Source organism: Orycteropus afer, unplaced genomic scaffold (assembly GCF_000298275.1).
Source record: "Orycteropus afer afer isolate SDZICR_OR568_19922 unplaced genomic scaffold, OryAfe1.0 scaffold00174, whole genome shotgun sequence".
Lineage (NCBI taxonomy): Eukaryota > Metazoa > Chordata > Mammalia > Tubulidentata > Orycteropodidae > Orycteropus > Orycteropus afer.
The window spans coordinates 640,401-641,059 of record NW_006921761.1 but is presented as its reverse complement, the minus strand read 5'-3'; the positions used below and the strand labels follow the sequence as shown (position 1 = coordinate 641,059).

Sequence of the window (659 nt, the reverse complement as noted above, 5' to 3'; positions counted from 1 at the left end):
ACCAGGAAAACATGCTCTTTATTGTATGGACACCACAGTGCTTACAGCCTTTGACTGGGTGGTACCCGGGTGGGACACAATGGATCCAATCTGCTCATCTTGCTATGTCCCTGCTCCAGTTTGCCTTCCCTCTGGCTCCTTGATTTATGTATTTTTCATTATATATCTCATAAGCCATTGCAAACCTCCCGTGACATGCATATGTAAATATTAAAAATGACTTAGAGTATGTCCTCTACTCCCTGACACGGGTCTTCTGGAGCTGAGAGGGGCGTAGAGTTACTCACTCAGCTCCGTGACCATCACTGTGCCTTGGGACTGGGCCTCCCCAACTGTGTTGGCCGCACGGCACTGGTACACCCCTTCATCTTCCTTTCTCAGTGGTTTGATCTAGAAATACAACAGGCAAGAGAAAAAACAGGCAAATGTACAGTTATATATGGCACAGAGAAAATAAATCCTTATTTTGTCCCTAATGACACCTCCGATCACTTAATTCGTTTCCAGAATGAGATACAGCTGTCTCTACTTCTCGTTTTTTTTTGTTGTTGTTGTTGTTTGTTTGTTTTTGCCTTGACTGAAGCACAGAGCTCAATTTTCTTCTCAGCTACCCTCTTTCAAAGCAGCTCTGGTGGTGTAGTGATAAGGCAGCTGGGTGG

The 659-nt window shown here is 44.8% G+C and overlaps 1 protein-coding gene across 1 annotated transcript in view; it reads right to left on the bottom strand.

Moving 5' to 3' along the window:
* Nucleotides 1–279: 279 nt before the first annotated feature.
* Nucleotides 280–659, bottom strand: part of IGFBPL1 (insulin like growth factor binding protein like 1) — a gene marked incomplete at its 5' end in the record, with an annotated part of 15,759 nt that continues 15,379 nt past the window's right edge. The window contains one exon of the mRNA XM_007946993.1: nucleotides 280–390. Within this exon, the coding sequence (XP_007945184.1) occupies nucleotides 280–390 (111 nt within the window). The remainder of the gene's footprint in view (nucleotides 391–659) is intronic.